Source organism: Sciurus vulgaris (genome assembly GCF_902686455.1).
Source record: "Sciurus vulgaris genome assembly, chromosome: 7".
NCBI lineage: Eukaryota > Metazoa > Chordata > Mammalia > Rodentia > Sciuridae > Sciurus > Sciurus vulgaris.
Genome location: NC_136467.1, coordinates 34,242,159 through 34,259,950, shown reverse-complemented (window position 1 = coordinate 34,259,950; position 17,792 = coordinate 34,242,159). Strand labels below are relative to the sequence as shown.

Genomic DNA, 17,792 nt, shown 5'->3' with positions numbered 1-17,792 from the left:
TAACCAGGCATTTTCATGTTTGCTGCTTTTAATTAGGAATAGAATGACTCAGGTAAGAAAGTTTCACTTGGAGAAGAGAAAGTGTAGGTGGCCTGAAAAAATTGAAGACTTCAGTTTCTTCTGTAAGGAAAGCATGTTTGGAGAAGCAGCTGAAATTTATATATACATGCTTCTGTCCTCATACATAAATGTTTCTGTCAGATGGCAAGTGACGAAACAGATTCCTACATAATTGTGTTTCCAGGTGCACTAAATGAAGACCCTTTAACCAAAACAGGGCCAGACCGTCCCCCCCCCACCTTTTGCAGAGTGAATGTATTTCACGGGAGCCTGCTCTGTTGTGTACTATTTCAAATCAGACGCTGTTCTTATAAAATTGTGAACTTCAAGACAATCTGATTTATATACTTTTAAAGTAACATGAAAATAGCTCAAAGAAGATACATAAATGTATTTAATGTCTCAAGGTCTCAGCCAAGATAATTTCCTTCCACCTCAACTTGAAGAAAACCTATGGATAAATCTACAGCCTGAAAGAATCTTAGTACTGGAGTTTATCAAAGCATTTAAAAAATGTTCAAGAGACACAATTTATTTCCAAATCCTCAAGACAGATCTTCAGAGAAGTCATCATTTTACATTCCAAAGATTTTAGCTATCTTAAATAGAAGATATTCCGTATGTCATTTGGGTTTTATATTCTGAAACATTTCAAGTCTATTTTAAGGAGGTTTTTCATGTTTTTGAGAGAGCTATCTTCCATCCAAATTTTGAGGAGGACTGAACATTTCCATTTAGGTTCATTGCAAAGTATCTAAATTTTTAGATTCTTCTTGTGTATTACAGGTTTTGGTTAGCTTTCTCTTTCTCTCTGTGATTACTTTAGGTCAACCTGGACAGGGAATGTAGTACTTCATCGCCCTTTCCACTCTTAGTTAAGAAAACAGGGAGGATAAGGATTTTGCCGAAGTGTGAGATTGGCATTGTACAGCTCATAGCACATACCACCTAAATTGCCAGTAGGGGGTCTCTGCTCTGTTCAGCCCTCATCCTGATGTTCCAGCCTTGTATATTCCATCTGTCCATTTCTCTCCTCCAGTTTAGTTTTTAAATTTCTCCTTAGTGTAGCTAATTTCTCTAGGCTTCTTTGTTTCTCTTATCTTTTTTATAATTTAGAGTAATACTAGATTGATCTAGTATCTTATTGTTTGTATTAATAGAGTAGAACAGATTTCAGACTTTAAGGTATTTTATATTCAGAATTCTGTGGCAGAAGTTAAGCTTCAGGGACTCCAGCAGCTTCCTGAAATTGTTCATAAGACTTTGTGTATATATAATATATGTGAATTTTTAGTGAAAGAATTTAGCTTTCATCACATTTGAATGTTCCTTATCTCTTAATTTGTTAATGATACATTCTTAGTGCTAGATTCCAAATCACTGATATTCTTTTCAACTGTTTTTTTTTTTTCTTCAGTGTCAGGGTTGAACCCAGGGGTCTCACACATGCTAGGCAAGTGCTGTACCTCTGAGCTACACTTCCAACCCTAGGACTTCTTCTTCTTCTTCTTCTTCTTCTTCTTCTTCTTCCTCTTCCTCTTCCTCTTCCTCTTCCTCTTCCTCTTCCTCTTCCTCTTCCTCCTCCTCCTCTTCCTCTTCCTCTCTTCCTCTTCCTCTTCCTCTCTTCCTCTTCCTCTTCCTCTCTTCCTCTTCTTCTTCTTCTCTTCCTCCTTCTTCTTCCTTCTTCTTCTTCTTCTCCTCCTCCTCCTCCTCCTCCTCCTCCTCCTCCTCCTTCTTCTTGATATGAATGACTGTATGATTCATTTTTAAGATTTCCAGTTGATTCTTTTTTCTACTTCCCTGGTCTGTACTTGGCTTCATGGATACTTTATTCATGTCTGAGTATTTCAATATAGTTAGTTTTTAAAGTTCTTTTTACATTGTAAAAATCTGTAGTTCCTTGTAAAAATCTTGTATTTGTTGTTTTTTTGTGAACACATAGTCTCCTCTTGTGCTTTTAAAATTATTGTTGCCCCACCCGCTACCTCTCAGCCTAAAGCTCATCTTATTGTGTGTTTCCCCCTGAAAACCCCATGTGGGTTTTGCTGTTTTCTTAACCCTGGGTGATGTTATGCCTACTTTTCATTGGGCTGTAACTCCTTCCAAACCTAACTGCACTTATCAGCTAAAGTTCAAATCCTGAAAAAAGTGAAAAACCCAATTCTTTCTAGTGAAAACCGGTAGTGAAATACAGTTTGGTCAGGATATCCTAGGGTTATGAAAGCTGTTCTCTGTGAGCTTCTTGATTTGGGTGAATTAGTTTTTCTCAGGCAACTACACTGCACTCTTATTTCCTTAGGTAAAGTAATTGACTAAATGACACCTTTGTAAGATTGATAAGCAGTTCAGTGCTTGCAAAGACTAGTTTACTTTTAGCCGTCAGACATGACTTATAGTGGGGAATTTGGAAAGGTTTAGAAGATGTTTTTTTTGTAGGGTAGTGTACTTTTTTATAACTTCTGAAAGCAGAGGTAGAAACAGTGGTTTTCTGGGAATTACCAGTACTTTTTGGCTTAATATAATTGTTCACCCTTAACTTAGGTGAATGTTATTGAGTAGGTGCAATGTATGTACTGTGCTTTTGGGCATTATAGGGTATAGAAAAGTATAAGACGTAGTTCTTAAGGATGATGTAGTCACTGGAAGCTAACGCTGCATATGAGAAATGGAGAGGGAGGAGGAATAGAGTAATGGGATTTGTCAATAAAAGTAGGGACTTCAGTGGTACACAGTGGAAGAAACTTATAATTTTAGCTTCTAGAAAAGTGTAGGGATGAGGAATAGGAGAATTCAACTGAATGGGATAAGAACAAAGAGCAGAGAGATAGAGAGTGGAGAAGAGACTTTCTAGAGCAATAGTCATGCTTTACAGTGGGAGGCAAGCAGCGGGTTGGAGGCAGGGCAGAGGCAGTAATAGTGATAAGAAGAACCTTAATTGAACCTACAGTTTGGTTAGCTGAGGAAGCTAGAGTGGGAGGTTGCTAGGTTTGTGAGTACGAGCAGTTGGTGAGCAGATGAACAGATTTACACATCCCGAGGCAGTGAATATGTACTGAGTAGTTAGATGTAGAATAGAGTTTAATACTCAGCATAAGAATACAGGAATGAGTCCTAAAGGAGAGACGTTCACTTAATTTTAGACTGTAGCACAAGCAGCACGGAGGAGGGAAGGTTTCAGCCAACCCTAGGCTCTGATAGATGCTGAGAGGTCTGTACAGACCTAGTGATTGAACAGGAAAAGGATCACAGTCAGGTAAATCAGACTCACCATTGTTTCTGATGCTTCAAGACTTAGGATGGGGTGGTGTCCTGATAAACCCATGGTAAACTGAAAATATCATAAATAGAAAATGCAGTTAATGCATCTAACTACTGAAAACCATAGCTTAGCCCAGCCTACCTTCAAAATGCACATGAGCTTATACTGGGGCAAAATCATCTAATGCAAAGTCAATTTTATAAAAAAATTTTGAATATCTCAGGAATTTATTGAATACATGTATCCCAAAAGTACTGGTATCACACACAGTGTTCTGTAGAGTGTCGGTTGTTACCCTTGTGATCTATTGGAGACCCTTCTGACTGAGGACCCTCAGCTGTCACGTTGGAATCCTGATCATCAGTGCCCCATACCTTGGGGGTCAGGGCAGAGCTCCAGAGTCTTGCCCCTTGTGGATCTTACCTGGTTTCAGTATGTGAGTGTGGGGATCTTTTTTATGGTGTATTTAAAATTCTTTAAAAATATTCTTTAGGTTTACCAGTTCTTAAAATTTGGTCCACTGATCCCTAGTGGTCCCTTAGACTCTTTACAGAGTCTATGAGGACAAAACTATTTTTTTTAATAATACAAGATTCTTTTGCCTTTTCCACTGGGGTTATTAATTATATTAAGTATGCCGAAAAATGGATAGAACTATTTTTGGTCAGTATGAATTGAGTTGATTGAAATTAAAATATCATTTTCCTCCTGTGTACTGGGGATTGAACCCAGGGATGCTGTAACACTGAACTACATCTTCAACCCTTTTTAAAATCTTTTAAATTTTGAGACAGGACTTCACTAAGTTGCACAGGCTGGCCTCAGACTTGTTGCCTTCTTGCTGTAGACCCTGGAATGGTCAGGATTACAGGTGTACACCACCATCCTGGCTAAAACCCATTTTTTGCTTTGTTTATTTATTTTTACAGACTGCATTTTGATTCATTGTACACAAATGGGGTACAACTTTTCATTTCTGTGGTTGTGCATGATGTAGATTCACACCACTCATGTAATCATACAAGTATGTAGGGTAATAATATCTGTCTCAGTCCACTATCCTTCCTTCCCCCAACCCCTCCTGCTCCATTTCCCTCTACACAATCCAAAGTTCCTCCATTCTTCTCTTACCCCCATTGCCACCCTCCCTGGTATGTACAATCATCCACTTATCAGGGAAAACATTCGGCCTTTGGTTTTTTGGTATTGGCTTATTTCACTTAGCATGATATTTTCCAACTTCATCCATTTACTTGCAAATGCCATAATTTTATTCTTCTCTATAGCTGAGTAGTATTCCATTGTGTACATATACCACAGTTTCTTTATCCATTCAGCTGTTGACTGGCATCTAGCTTGGTTCCACAATCTAACTTTGTGAATTAAGTTGCTATAAACATTGATGTGACTGTGTTACTGGAGTATGCTGATTTTAAGTCATTTGGGTATGAATGGAGGAGTGGGATAGCTGGGTTAAATGGTGGGTCTATTCCAGGTTTTCTGAGGAATCTCCATACTGCTTTCCAGAGTCCTGGCACCAATTTGTAACTCCACCAGCAATGGTATGAGCATGCCTTTTCCCCCACATCCTTGCCAACACTCATTGTTGCTTGTGTTTTTGATAATAGCCATTCTAATTGGAGTGAGATGAAATCTTAGGGTGGTAAAACCCATTTTTTAGTGATAATTTTTTTTTTGCAGTGCTGGGAATTGAACCCAGGGCCTTGTGCATGTGAGGCAAGCACTCTACACACTGAGTTATATCCCAACCATAAACCGTTTTTTAAAAAGGCAGTTTCACATAAGAATGTTCTTGCTGAGTAGCAAAAATGATTAATTGCATTTCATTCTGACCTTTGAGAAATGAAGATGGGAAGTATTCACAAAGCATTTCTATGGCACACTGAAGGTTGACTTTAAGAAAGTGCTCAAGCAACTGTTAAAGCTGCAGACTGAAGTGGACACTTGCTTTCTTACAAGAGCACTTTTTCTTGAACAGTTGACAGGCAAACTATGGTTTCCAAACCTGAGTATTAACAGACATTTTCTTTGTGAACCTGTCACATCAAGTACAACTAACATTATTTACCAGTCATGATGAAATCCTGACTTTCAAGCAAAATAAGAATTTTGGAAGACTCTCATCTATTGCCATAAACTTGGCTTAAACTAAACAGAAATAAATGTAAAGACTTTCCCCTACTTTTTTATTTTAAGAAATTTGTACATAAAGGTAAAGAGTACAGAGTGTTCCATTTTTCCAATTTGTTTTTATCTAACACACTCTCTTGTAGTAAAATGTAAACAATCATTTTTATTGAGGTATAACTTGTAAACAAACCCATACAGATTGAAGTGTAAAACATGATGAGGTTTTACATCTGAATACACCACGAAAACACAGTCATGATCAAGATACTGACCATTTACACCACCTCCAAAGTTTACTGGTGTCCTTTGCCAATTCATACTTGGAGAGTTTTCTAATGAGATGAGGGTGATGCAAATGAATGTGTTTTTTGATGTTATGTAATGAAATTGTGTCAAGATTTGGAAGATCTCCATAACTCAGTGGATTAATATTTTTTAAATGACCAATGCATGTTAGAAAAGATACACATGAAGAAAAAGATCCATCAAGAGTTCTAGACAGCTAAAAAGATTTGAATGTAGAGTATAAAAATTAATTGATAAGTTTTTAGGTTCTACATTACAACTAAACTTGAAGAGACTTCAGCTTGTCAAACTTTGTACAAATTATTATCCATAATTTTCTGAATTTAGTAAATATTTCTAAATATAAACCACATAAATGAAAGTTCTTTTTGGGGAAGGGACTATCAGTTATTTTTAAGAGTAAAGAAGTCCTAAGGCCAAAATATTTAAAAACTTCCTTCTTAGTTCATGGGTCCAAGTAAACTATGAAAAATGTAATTTTTAGATGGTTATCTTCATTTAATTTTGATCAATATTTCCAAAATATGCTTCCAGTAAAATTAACTTACTGGAAATTAATTTTGATGGCTCTGTAGCTTTTTCTCTGTATAATACAAATGGGTTTGTGTCCTCTCTTCTTAATTTTTTCTCTTTCCCCATGAATTTTCATTTGAGAATTCTGTGGTAACAATGTTAAGTATAAAAATTTTCCAGACTGATCAGAAGCATATCTATATGAAATGACTCATGTAAAAATCATTTTTATGGAAAACTGATATTCTATAATATAGGAATGTCTCTTCTGTGGTGGACAGGATCAAAAATTTTGTCTTGTTTTCTTTTGCACAGGCTGACAGGGAGATTAAGAAAATTTCATCTTAGACTGATTAAGATGAAGCTATTTCAAGCATATTAGAAGAGGGCACAGGGAAAAAACAGTTTGCGTCTAAAGGAACTGTGTACCTTTTGTTTCTACTAAGAATTTTTAGTAGTTGGAAGTTTTCTCTGTTTAGAATTATGAAGTAGTTTAATAAGAACCGGGAACAGTGTATTTCATTATTTCCTTGATGACACAAAAATTTGGTGGCCATATAATTTATTATTCTTATAGCATATTTGTTCTAAGTGTGAAAGGGGGATCTATTGTTATGATACTGGGAAAAAGTAAGAAAACAAAGACTATATGGTTTAACTGAGACTTATGTCACTTTGCCTGGAAAGTATAATGTTCTTGAACAAGAAGAACCTCTGATGTGTTAAACACTATTTTATTTGCCAGTCTTGTTCCTTTTGTAACCTATTTGTCCTCTTCTATATTTCTTTAATGAAACATGTCTTCTAAAAAGAAAATATTTAAAATTTCATTGTTATATGTCCCTAATAAAAATGAAAAGCAGCTGATAATTGGAATTCTTGGGTTGTTTCTTTATATTTGCTTGAGTTAGAAGAATTTTCTAGATAAGTAACTGAGAAATTAATCTTAGTGATAGCTCAGTGTATTTTAACTGGTGTATCAGCTGTTAATCTGGATGCTAACATGAAGGGGCAGCTGTGGCTCAGGCTATTTTGAAAGTCCCTCCATTAGCCTGGTTTCAAGCCTTGTGACTTATTAGCCATCTTAGGAACCCTGCATATTAAGGGGCAGTGCTAAGTGTTAATTTTAACTGTCAGGACTAGAATGATGCAGTAATGAATTATCTCATGAGTTATATTTAGAACCTTCAGTTTAAATGCATATTTGAAAATATGAAGGTAAATATTGAATTATAAGTAAAAAAAAAAATTTAAACCATGTGAATGAAATTCCTGGAGTTAAACTGTGTTTTGAACAAAGTCATTAAGCTTCAGGAAATTAGTATTAGGACACCCTTCTAGTTGCCAGTAGTTATTGATAACTAGCCCCTCACATTGCCTAATAATCTTTTAGTAAGATTTTCACCGCAATGAGTAGTATTTATTAATGTTTTTAAAGTGCTTAGCACAGTGCCTGACATACAGTGTGATAAAAATACTAGTTATTAATAGCAATACTAGTCATATTGGAATACTTATAACAATACTGATACTTCCCTAACCAGAACACCCATTTTATGTTATTAAATATTTACATTATTCCTAATGCTTCCTTAAATTGGCATGTGATTAACACCCCATTTCAAAAGTAAGAGATTATGTGTGTATCTGTTTGTGTGTGTGTGTGTCTGTGTGTGTGCGTATATGGTTATTCTATGTATGTGGTTTTATATTGCATATACATATTTATTTACAATTTTAAATGTATATGTAATTATGTATATAAATACTTAGTAAAGATAAAAACTTGGTTCAGTTATATTTTTAACTATGAGAAAAACAAAGTTGGCAAGTCTATACAATATATTTTTGTTAAATAATTTGACAGCCTGGAGATGTTGCTCAATGAAAGAGCATCTGCCTAGCATGCATGAGGCCTTGGGTTTAATTCTCGGTATCAGCCTCCCAGCCACACGTTTTTTTTTTTTTTTTAATTGATAAAGAAATGAAATCACAAGGGACAAACTTATAAACCTTGGAAATTTCTTCTTCCTTTAAATGAAACATGGAGGACTTGGAAAGGAAGCAAAATAGTAAAGACAGAAAGCACCTGAGCAAGCAAACTGCAGAGTGGAAAGCACAGTGCCCCGGAGTTTCTAGAGTCGGACAGAATTGTTCTACTCACATTGACACTTCTCAGTTGGGCAACTTTGTGCACGTTACTTAACATCTCTCAGACCAATTACCTTGTCTATAAAATGGGGTTAGTAATAGTTGCTGCAGTGACCACTGTGCGGACTGAATGAGATCATGTGGGAGAAGCTCCTGGCTTCATGCCGGACTCACATGCAGTGCTCATTCACTGGTGCTGTCATTGCTGTTTCCATGACAAATTTTTTGTAGAATTCTTAAGCGCAGGACAGAGGAGACCTAGGAGTGACTTAAGAAAGGTTTAGTGTAAGAAAGAAAATGTCAATTTCTTCTTCTTTTGTGAACAATAATCTGTTTTTAATATAACTTTTTGTGTGCATAAAAACCATATGAGTGAAAAAACAAGATTTAAAAAAGCGATTATAATACAAAAGGGGGGAAAACTAGTATACGAGTATTGTGTTCTGGATACGCTTGCAGGTATATGGTAAAGCTGAAGAGGTCTATTAAACTGAGCAGCTGACCCACATCAGGGAAATGACTGTGTTCTCCTTCCCCACAGTCTTAGTATCTTAGTATTTTTTAATCTTTGCTAGGAGTACAACAATCCAGGCAGTAGGAAAGACTGTGGATTCTAAAGGATCATTAAAACCCTGAAACAGGTATTAAGGGATTTGTGAAATGTGTTTCCTGACATTCTATTACAATGGAAGATCACCTGATCTGGAGATCTAAAATAACCTCATGAAGTTTCTTCTAGCATTAGAATCCAAAGATTTTCTGTTTTTGTTAAATTGTTATAGGTTTTCCCAAAGCTAGACTTTATTATTGTGTCTCTGATTAATTGCAAGAGAAGTAATAAAATTCTCATTCTCCAGCTCTGACTGAAAATCCAATTCCACTGTGTTTTTATTTGGTTATATTATTACCCTTATAATAGAAGTGGGGATGGGGAAAGAAGTATGATTGTAGTGGGCAAATGGGTCTTGGTTGTCACAGTGGCAGAATGGACTTAGAATTCATGGATACTGCCTGCAATAGCAGTATAGCTTCCTCCAGGCAGTTGAAGCTTTGCTAACTATTGTGCACATACAGACTCTTTCTTCATTTTAAAACATCTTCAGTGTGGTTTTGGTTGATATAATTTACTTGAGCAATTTATTGAATGGATATTGTTTGAACTTACTAAGTGCCAAGCATTATGCTGTGTAGTGAAGAATAAAGATGGGCAAACATGAACCATACTCTCAAGGAGTTTGTGAGAAGTCATGCAAACCAACAATTACAACTTAAATTGATAAGGACAGTAATGAAGTTAATGGGAAAAGTGAGTGAACTTCTCATTCTGCCTGGGATTATTGGAAAGGTTGTTCAGTAGAGGAAAGATGTGAACTGAAAATGACAATGCTGGAAGGGAGGCAAGAGAAAGGAGGTGTTTTCCAGGTTGAGAAAGCAGCATAAAAAGCCTCCAGGAACTGATCTTTGCAACTATATTAATCAAGGATATTGGTCTAAAATTTTCTTTCCTTGATGTGTCTTTGCCTGATTTGGGTATGAGGGTGATATTAGCTTCATAGAATGAGTTCGGCAGGGTACCCTCCTTTTCTATTTCCTGGAATACTTTGAGAAGTATTGGAATGAGTTCTTCTTTGAAGGTCTTGTAGAACTCGGCTGAGAATCCATCTGGTCCTGGGCTTTTCTAGGATGGTAGATTTTTAATGGCAATTTCTATTTCATTGCTTGATATTGATCTGTTTAAATTGTGTATGTCGTCCTGGTTCAGTTTGGGAGGAGCATATGTCTCCAGAAATTTGTCAATGTCTTCGGTAGTTTCTATTTTGTTGGAATACAGATTTTCAAAGTAGCTTCTCATTATGTTCTGTATCTCAGTGGTGTCTGTCCTGATATTTCCTTTTGCATCATGTATTTTAGTAATTTGAGTTTTCTCTCTCCTTCTCTTTGTTAGTATGGCAAATGGTTTATCTATTTTGTTTACTTTCTCAAAGAACCAACTTTTTGTTTTGTCAATTTTTTGAACAGTTTCTTTTGTTTCAATTTCATTGATTTCAGCTCTGATTTTAATTATTTCCTGTCTTCTACTACTTTTGCTGTTATTCTGTTCTTCTTTTTCTAGGGCTTTGAGCTGTAATGTTAGGTCATTTAGTTGTTGACTTTTCATTCTTTTCTGGAATGCGCTCCATGCAATGAATTTTCCTCTTAGTACCACTTTCATAGTGTCCCAGAGATTTTGATATGTTGTGTCATCATTCTCATTGACCTGTAAGAAGTTTTTAAGTTTAAAAACTCCTCCCTGATGTTTTTTGTTAACCATGTTTCATTCAGTAGCATATTATTTAGTCTCCAAGTGTTGGAGTAATTTCTATTTTTTATTTTGTCATTGATTTCTAGTCTCAGTCCATTATGATCTGATAGAACACAAGGCAGTATCTCTGTTTTTTTTTGCATTTCCTAAGGGCTGCTTTGTGGCATAACATATGGTCTATTTTCGAGAAGGTTCCATGTGCTGCTGAGAAGAAAGTGTATCCGCTCGTTGATGGATGGCATATTCTATATATGTCTATTAAGTCTAGGTTATTGATTGTGTTATTGAGTTCTATGGTTTCTTTGGTTGGATTTTGTTTGGAGGATCTATCTAGTGGTAACAGCGGTGCATTAAAGTCACCCAGAATTATTGTGTTGTTGTCTATGTGATTCTTGAAATTGAGAAGGATTTGTTTGATGTACAGGGATACACCATTGTTTGGGGCATAAATATTTACTATTGTTATGTCTTCCTGATTTATGGTTCCCTTAAGCAGTATGAAATGTCCTTCTTTATCCCTTCTGACTAACTTTGACTTGAAGTCCACTTTATCTGATATAAGGATGGAAACCCCCATTTTTTTACTGAGTCCATGTGTGTGGTAGGTTTTTTCCCATCCTTTCACCTTTAGTCTGTGGATGTCTTTTTCTATGAGATGAGTCTCTTGAAGGCAGCATATTGTTGGGTCTTTCTTTTTAATCCATTCTGCCAGTCTATATCTTTTGATTGATGAGTTTAGGCCATTAATGTTCAGGGTTATTATAGATGCAAAGATCCTGAACAAAATATTGGCAAACCGTATCCAAAAACGTATTAAGAAAATTGTGCACCACGATCAAGTGGGGTTCATCCCTGGAATGCAAGGATGGTTCAACATTCGTAAATCAATAAACGTAATCCATCATGTCAGTAGACTTAAGGATAAGAATCATATGGTTATTTCAATTGACGCAGAAAAAGTGTTTGACAAAATACAACACCCCTTCATGCTCAAAACACTAGGAAAAATAGGGATAGTAGGAACATACCTGAACATTGTAAAGACTATTTATGCTAAGCCCATGGCCAACATCATTCTTAATGAAGAAAAACTGAAACCATTCCCTTTAAAAACGGGAACAAGACAGGGATGTCCTCTTTCACCACTTCTATTCAACATTGTCCTCGAAAATCTAGCCAGAGCAATTAGGTAGTCTAAAGAAATTAAAGGAATACGAATAGGAAAAGAGGAACTTAAGCTGTCACTATTTTCGGATGACATGATTCTATATTTAGAGGATCCAAAAACCTCCTCCAGAAAACTTCTAGACCTCATCAATTAATTCAGCAAAATAGCAGGCTATAAAATCAACATGCATAAATCTAAAGCATCTTTATACGCAAACGATGAAACAGCTGAAAGGGAAATGAGGAAAACAACCCCATTTGCAATAGCCTCAAAAAAAAAAATAAAATAAAATACTTGGGCATCAATCTAACGAAAGAGGTAAAAGATCTCTACAATGAAAACTACAAAACATTGAAGAAAGAAATTAAGGAAGACCATAGAAGATGGAAAGATCTCCCATGTTCTTGGATAGGCAGAATTAATATTGTCAAAATGGCCATACTACCAAAAGTGCTATACATATTCAACGCAATTCCAGTTAAAATCCCAATGATGTACCTTATAGAAATAGAGCAAGCAATCATGAAATTCATCTGGAAGAATAAGAAACCCAGAATAGTTAAAGAAATCCTTAGCAGGAAGAATGAAACAGGTGGTATCACAAAACCAGAACTTCAACTATACTACAAAGCAATAGTAACAAAAACAGCATGGTATTTGTACCAAAATAGACAGGTAGATCAATGGTACAGAATAGAGGACATGGACACAAACCCAAAGAAATACAATTTTCTCATACTAGACAAAGGGGCCAAAAATATGCAATGGAGAAAAGATAGCCTCTTCAACAAATGGTGCTGGGAAAACTGGAAATCCATATGCAACAGAATGATACTAAACTCCTATCTCTCACCCTGCACAAAACTCAACTCAAAATGGATCAAGGACCTCAGAATCAGACCAGAGACCCTGCATCTTATAGAAGGAAAAAGTAGGTCCAAATCTTCACCTTGTTGGCTTAGGATCAGACTTCCTTAACAGGACTCCCATAGCACAAGAAATAAAAGCAAGAATCAATAACTGGGATAGATTCAAACTAAAAAGCTTTCTCTCAGCAAAGGAAACTATCAGTAATGTGAAGAGAGAGCCTACAGAGTGGGAGAATATCTTTGCCACTCATACTTCAGATAGAGCACTAATTTCCAGAATCTATAAAGAACTCAAAAAACTCTACACCAAGAATACAAATAACCCAGTCAACAAATGGGCTAAGGATATGAACAGACGCTTCATAGAAGATCTATAAGCAATCAACAAACATATGAAAAAATGTTTACCATCTTTAGTAATAAGAGAAATGCAAATCAAAACTACACTAAGATTCCATCTCACCCCAATTAGAATGGCAATTATCAAGAATACAAGCAACAATAGGTGTTGGAGAGGATGTGGGGAAAAAGGTACACTCATACATTGCTGGTGGGACTGCAAATTAGTGCAGCCACTCTGGAAAGCAGTGTGGAGATTCCTTAGAAAACTTGGAATGGACGTCCCATTTGACCCAGCTATCCTATTCCTCGGCCTATACCCAAAGGACTTAAAATCAGCACACTACAGAGATACAGACACATCAATGTTCATTTCTTCTCAATTCACCATAGCCAGACTATGGAACCAACCTAGATGCCCTTCAATGGATGAATGGATAAAGAAACTGTGGTGTATATATATACAATGGAATATTACTCAGCTATAAAGAATAATAAAATTATGGCATTTGCAAGGCAAATGGATGAAATTGGCGAATATCATGTTAAGTGAGATAAGCCAATCTCAAAAATCCAAAAGAGGAATGATCTCATTGATAAGTGGATGATGACACGTAATGCGGGGTGGGAGGGGGGGGCAAGAATGGAGGAAGGAGGGACTGTATAGAGTGAAAAGAGAGGTGGGGGGGTGGGGGGGAAGGAAAAAAATAATGGAATGAATCAAACATCATTACTCTATGTAAATGTATGAATATGCAAATGATATGCTGTTACTCCATGTACAAACTGAAACAACATGTATCCCATTTGTTTACAATAAAAATAAATGAAAAAAAAGAAAGAATAGATTGGGCTTGGCAGATAAGCAGTTTCTGGATAAATAACGCCCTTGACTTTTTTTTTTTTTTTTACTTTTCAGAGTTTTTCTGTATATATGGTATTGATCTTCATAATTATGTCTAGGAACTTTAAGTTTAGTTGAGTGTACTCTTTAAATCTGAAATGGACTTGTACATCATAAAATTGATTTGCCCTTTTACAATGATTGGTTTTGATGTAAGTGTTAAATTAGATCCAGATTTCTTTTATTCCCTTAAATGATCAGGAGAGTCGGTATTAAAGGAAATGAGAGGGGTGGGGGAAGCCCTGGTGTTCAATGTTATTTGCTAGCATATTATCTACCTCCTCTCAATGTGTAAGGAATCCAGAAATACGTAATTGTTTGGACAAAGAAGAAGGAAGTAGGAGGGAAATCTTAACAGACAAGGAAAAATAAAATGAGAATCACTCAGTCAAAAAAAAGAAAAAGCCTCCAGGAAGAGTCTATGTGGGGACATGCTAGTAATTCTCTCTGCACAGGAGTTACTGGTCCTTAAGGAGTTTAGATCTGATTCGTAGGGGTCAAAAGCCACTGATAATTTTGGAGCTAGAATTGACATTCTCAGATGTGTGCTTCAGAAGAGTCATTCTGCCAGTCACAGAGAAGCAGAATGGTTGAGGAGAAATAGAACACTGAATCACAAGACGAGTTCAAAGGTGATAGTGTTAGTTGAGGCAGGTCATGATAAGTGCCCACACTTAACATTTGCAGTGGGGGAAGAGAAAGAAACATCTTAAGTAGGCAGGAAGATCCATATTTTTTGATATTTTTAGACGTGGGGTGAGTTGTCAGAGGCAAAGGAGAAGCCTAGGATGGTTTCCAGATTAGGGATTTAGACTGGTTGTTAGACAACAGTGCCCCACACCAGTGCAGAGGGTACAAGAGAAAATAGTTTGGTGACAAGAAGTGAGTTCAATATGAGGCTTATGGAAAGAACCTGTGGCCCAGTCAGTGGCATATTGAGGAGAGAGGACTAAGAGACAGATGATGTACCTGGATCCAGTGGCCTTAGATTAGTAGTTCAAACTATGGGTATGAATGAAGTAGCTGAGGGGAGAGATTTGGATCTTCATACTTGTTTTGCAATAGCTACCTGTGATAAAAATTGTAGAGGAAGGATTGAAACAAGGACTAGGATAGAGATAAAAGATTATGGAAATTATTTAAGCAAATGTGGTAAATCTTTTTATTGTTTTGTCTTTGGAACAGAAATAGAGGGAAAAAAAAGTCGTACTATTTAAGTATGTATCTTCTATAGAGAAACTTGTGCTGGTAGAAATGGGGGGTGGGTATGAAGTTTAAAGAAACACAGAGTAGACTTTATTACCTTTTTTTGAAGTTTAAATTCCCCATCTTTTTCCATTAACCTATGAAGATCCTTTGATATTTTATCTGACTTTAGTATGTTTTACATAAAATGCCTAAAGAACTAACTAGCTAACTGAAATAACAGCAATCTGTCAATGCACAAATTGTGATTCTGTTTGATCTTCTGTCAACTGTGGTAATGATTCAGGTGAGTACTTTGTTTTGATTCTGGCTATGAGTAAAGAAAACTGCATTTGACCATCATAGGATTTATATTTAATTCCAGAGAACCATAGCTGTCAGATGTATTTTCATTGCTAACAACTTTGATCAAAGCAAAAGCTTTTATTTAAGCTGTCAGTCTTAGCATAGTAAGGTTTAGAGAAAGGCAGTGCATAGTTTGGCTTCTTGTTCCCCAACCATGTATTTTAGCTTGTAAGTGTGATATACATATCTGTCTTTTCTTTTTTTATTTTTTTCAGTACTGGTGATTAAACCCAGGAGTGCTCTACCACTGAGCTATACCCAGCCCTTTTGTATTTTATTTTGAGACAGGGTCTCACTGTATTTCCTGGGCCGGCATTGAACTTGTGATCCTCCTATCTCAACCTCCAAAGTAGCTGGGATTACATGTGTATGCCACCATACCCTGCTGGATAGGTTTTATTTTTTTTATTATCATGATAGCCAGTGATTTGCTTTGGAGCTTTTTCCTTTTTTTTGCTATATAAAATTATTTGTAGATCTGTATTAGTCCAATCTCTTGCTGTAATGAAATACCGAAAACTGGGTACTTTATAAAGAACATAGGCCTTCACTCACAGTTTTGGAGACTGAAGATCCAAAATCAGGTAACTACTATCTATCTACCTCCAGTGAGGGCCTCCTTGGCTGTGCCATAAACATGGTGGATAGCATCATGATGGGAGTATGTGTAGAAGAAATCACATGGTGAGAGAGGAAGCCAAAGCGATAGAGTTTAGATTTGTTCTTTTATAACAATTCACTGTCTGAGATGCTCACATCGGGACACCAGCATTAATCCCTCCCAAGGGCATACCATATATCTAAGCCATAGCAGACCCTTACAATCACTTAATTGGACAAAAAATGGAGATCACATTTTTTTTTTTTGCGGTGCTGGGGATCGAACCCAGGGCCTTGTGCATACAAGGCAAGCAGTCTACCGACTGAGCTATTTCCCCAGCCCACGTTTTTTATTAGAAGGCAAATGCAAAACTCTAGCATATATCAGTGGTTTGCCTAGTGGTTTGCCAAGTCCATTCTCCTCTACTTCTTCCCTTTCACTGTGACATGGTGACTTCAGGGTACATGGACCTGGTTTTAACTGCAGACTGTTATTTCCATTTATCTTGCTAGTGTTTAGTTTAGAAGATGGTATGTGACCCAATTGTGATATGTGAAGGGACATCTACTTGGAGCCTGTTGTGGTTTAGTTACAAGGTGTCCCCGCTAGCTCCTGTATTAATGCTGAGGTGAAATGATTAAGTTATGAGAGCTATGACCTAATCAGTGGATTCATTTATTTGATGGATTAATGACTTGAATGGACTAACTGGGTTGTAACTCTAGGCCGATGGGGTGTGACTAGATGAAGTAGGAGTAGGTCCCTGGGGGTATGCCTACATATAAGACATAGTCTGTCACTGGGGCCACTGCCCCAGATCTCTCTTTCTGCTTCCTGGCTATCATGAACTGAGCAGCTTTCTTCACCATGCTCCTTTGCCATGATTGATGTTCTGCCTTATCTTGGACTCAGAGTGATAAGAATTGGCCAACCATGGACTGAACATCAAACTTTGAACCCAAAACGAAATTGTCCTCCTCTAAGTTGTTCTTGTCAGATATTTTGCTCACTATGGTGAAAAATGGACTAAAACAGAAATTGGTATCAAGAAATGGGGTCATTGCTGTGACCGATCTGACCAGGTGATTCAGAAGCCTTTGGAACTGAGTTTGGAAAAGTTGGTATATGCAGACTAGAGAAGCCATAGAATGTTGTAAGCAGAGCTCAATGGGCAGTTCTGATGGAATCTCAGGACTAGAATACTGCTAGAAATGTGGACAGTAAAGACTGAGTCACGAGGCTTCAGAAAAGCATGAGGACTTCATTAGAAATTGTACTAGAGATCATTCATGTTACATTTTGGCAAAGAGCTTGTGTATGTTTTGCCCATGGCCCAAGACTTCCTGTGAGGCTAAATTTAAAGGTGATGGACTAATAAACCTGGCAGAGGAAATGTCAAGGCAACACAGCTTTCAGGCAGTGGCATGAATAGTGCTGGCAGTCATTAGTAAGTTTTACTATGAGAGGAGTAAAAAGTACAGAAGAGAGATTTTAAGACTTGCAGTTTGTCCAGAAAACTGTGTGTAAATTTAGAGCAAGGGAAAATGTGGTTATTGAAGAGATGACTGTCACTAAAAAGAGATGCTAAATGCTTTGCACAGAGACAATGGAATAGGGC

General features: G+C 36.7%; 1 protein-coding gene across 10 annotated transcripts in view; it reads left to right on the top strand.

Moving 5' to 3' along the window:
• Window positions 1-17,792, top strand: part of AKAP7 (A-kinase anchoring protein 7) — a 205,448-nt gene that overhangs the window by 117,430 nt on the left and 70,226 nt on the right. The window contains exon 8 of one of the 10 annotated variants that reach the window (XM_079148207.1): window positions 5,021-5,210. The exons of 8 other annotated variants lie outside the window; for them this stretch is intronic. In XM_079148207.1, the coding sequence (XP_079004333.1) occupies window positions 5,021-5,055 (35 nt within the window). In that variant the 3' untranslated portion in view covers window positions 5,056-5,210. Of the gene's footprint in view, window positions 1-36; window positions 1,110-5,020; window positions 5,211-17,792 lie in introns of those variants that run through there. One more of the 10 variants, XM_079148208.1, reaches the window with a different exon arrangement.